This window comes from Exophiala aquamarina (genome assembly GCF_000709125.1).
Source record: "Exophiala aquamarina CBS 119918 chromosome Unknown aczIA-supercont1.136, whole genome shotgun sequence".
NCBI lineage: Eukaryota > Fungi > Ascomycota > Eurotiomycetes > Chaetothyriales > Herpotrichiellaceae > Exophiala > Exophiala aquamarina.
This window is the reverse complement of record NW_013550452.1, coordinates 212-1,351: the sequence shown is the minus strand read 5'-3', so window position 1 is coordinate 1,351 and position 1,140 is coordinate 212. Positions and strand designations below refer to the sequence as shown.

The following is a 1,140-nucleotide window of genomic DNA, read 5'->3' as shown; positions in this document are numbered from 1 at the left end:
GGGTGGATATCTGAAAGCAGAAATCAAGGCACGTGACCATATGGAAACGCCTCGAAACTCAACGAGCTACTCACAGATCCACAGCGAATGATCATAAAGAAGGGGGTTGAGTAATCTCTTGCTCCGCATCGCAGTGGAAGATATCGCACGTGATCCGAGCTGAACCCCTTGCTGATTGGCAACAAGAATAGCTTTGACTTATCTAGATGCAGCTAAGTGTCTAGGCAAAGCGGGTCAAGTACGGGTCACAAAAATATATTGTGTGTCTGCAGAACCCCAGCCGCCAAATTGAATCAATCCTCATGTCATCGGGTAAACTTCCCATGTTGATCCTTGGCGATTTCTGTCACCAAACATTTTCCGTCGCTGCCTGAACCATTGATTAAGTTGACGGCTTTGCTGTGACTCTAGAGCTGGGATTGGCCGAAACATTAGGCTAGACCAGAATAAGCTGTTAAGGTGAAAAATGTGCCAAGATTAATAGCAGCAGGAAATTCACCGCCGTTTTTCTTTCCTCCTTTTCCGCGATACTTCATGGCTTCGACATCAGGTTCAACAAACACCCCCAAAAGTATCATCATTCGTGCGCATGAGCAGTGGCACGATGAACATCAGAAGATTACTCAGGATTGGTTCCGTTTCGCTGGTTACTCCAGCGGCGATGAAGATTACGACTGGACAAAAGACCATTACGTGCACCTAGGAGGGGTGAATGATAGACGATTTCACCTCATCATCGATATAAAGAAAAATGATTCTTGTACCCCCTTACAGCCAGAAGATATGCCTCTCGAATTTTACCGCTTAAGGAAGCCAATCGGGAAAGCCTCGTGAGTAACAAAGACCCTGAGGTCTCCACTTACATAAACATATGTGCAGGAAATTCGAGTATATCAACCCAGAGACGCAGCAGCAGGTGTACATACTAGCTCGTCAGTTCACGAAAGGCTTCACGTGGGGCCATGAATGACATTACTACCCACGCTTCCGAAGACTTACGTCCGCCAGCCAGAGAACCACGCATTGTTTGTGGTGCCTCCAAGCAATCTCGTGGAGATGAGAGAACCTTCGTTTCAGAGATGGCAACGTGCCGGGAAGCCGTCAGCATAGGTAGAATTTAATCATACGCAGAGGCTCAGC

At 47.2% G+C, this 1,140-nt stretch overlaps 1 protein-coding gene across 1 annotated transcript; it reads left to right on the top strand.

Moving 5' to 3' along the window:
• Nucleotides 1-534: 534 nt before the first annotated feature.
• On the top strand, nucleotides 535-834 carry A1O9_13184 (uncharacterized protein; the record flags this gene model as incomplete). The annotated part of the gene is made up of 1 exon (XM_013397908.1): nucleotides 535-834. The coding sequence occupies one exon, from the start codon at nucleotides 535-537 to the stop codon at nucleotides 832-834; it is 300 nt and encodes a 99-aa protein (XP_013253362.1).
• Nucleotides 835-1,140: the final 306 nt, after the last annotated feature.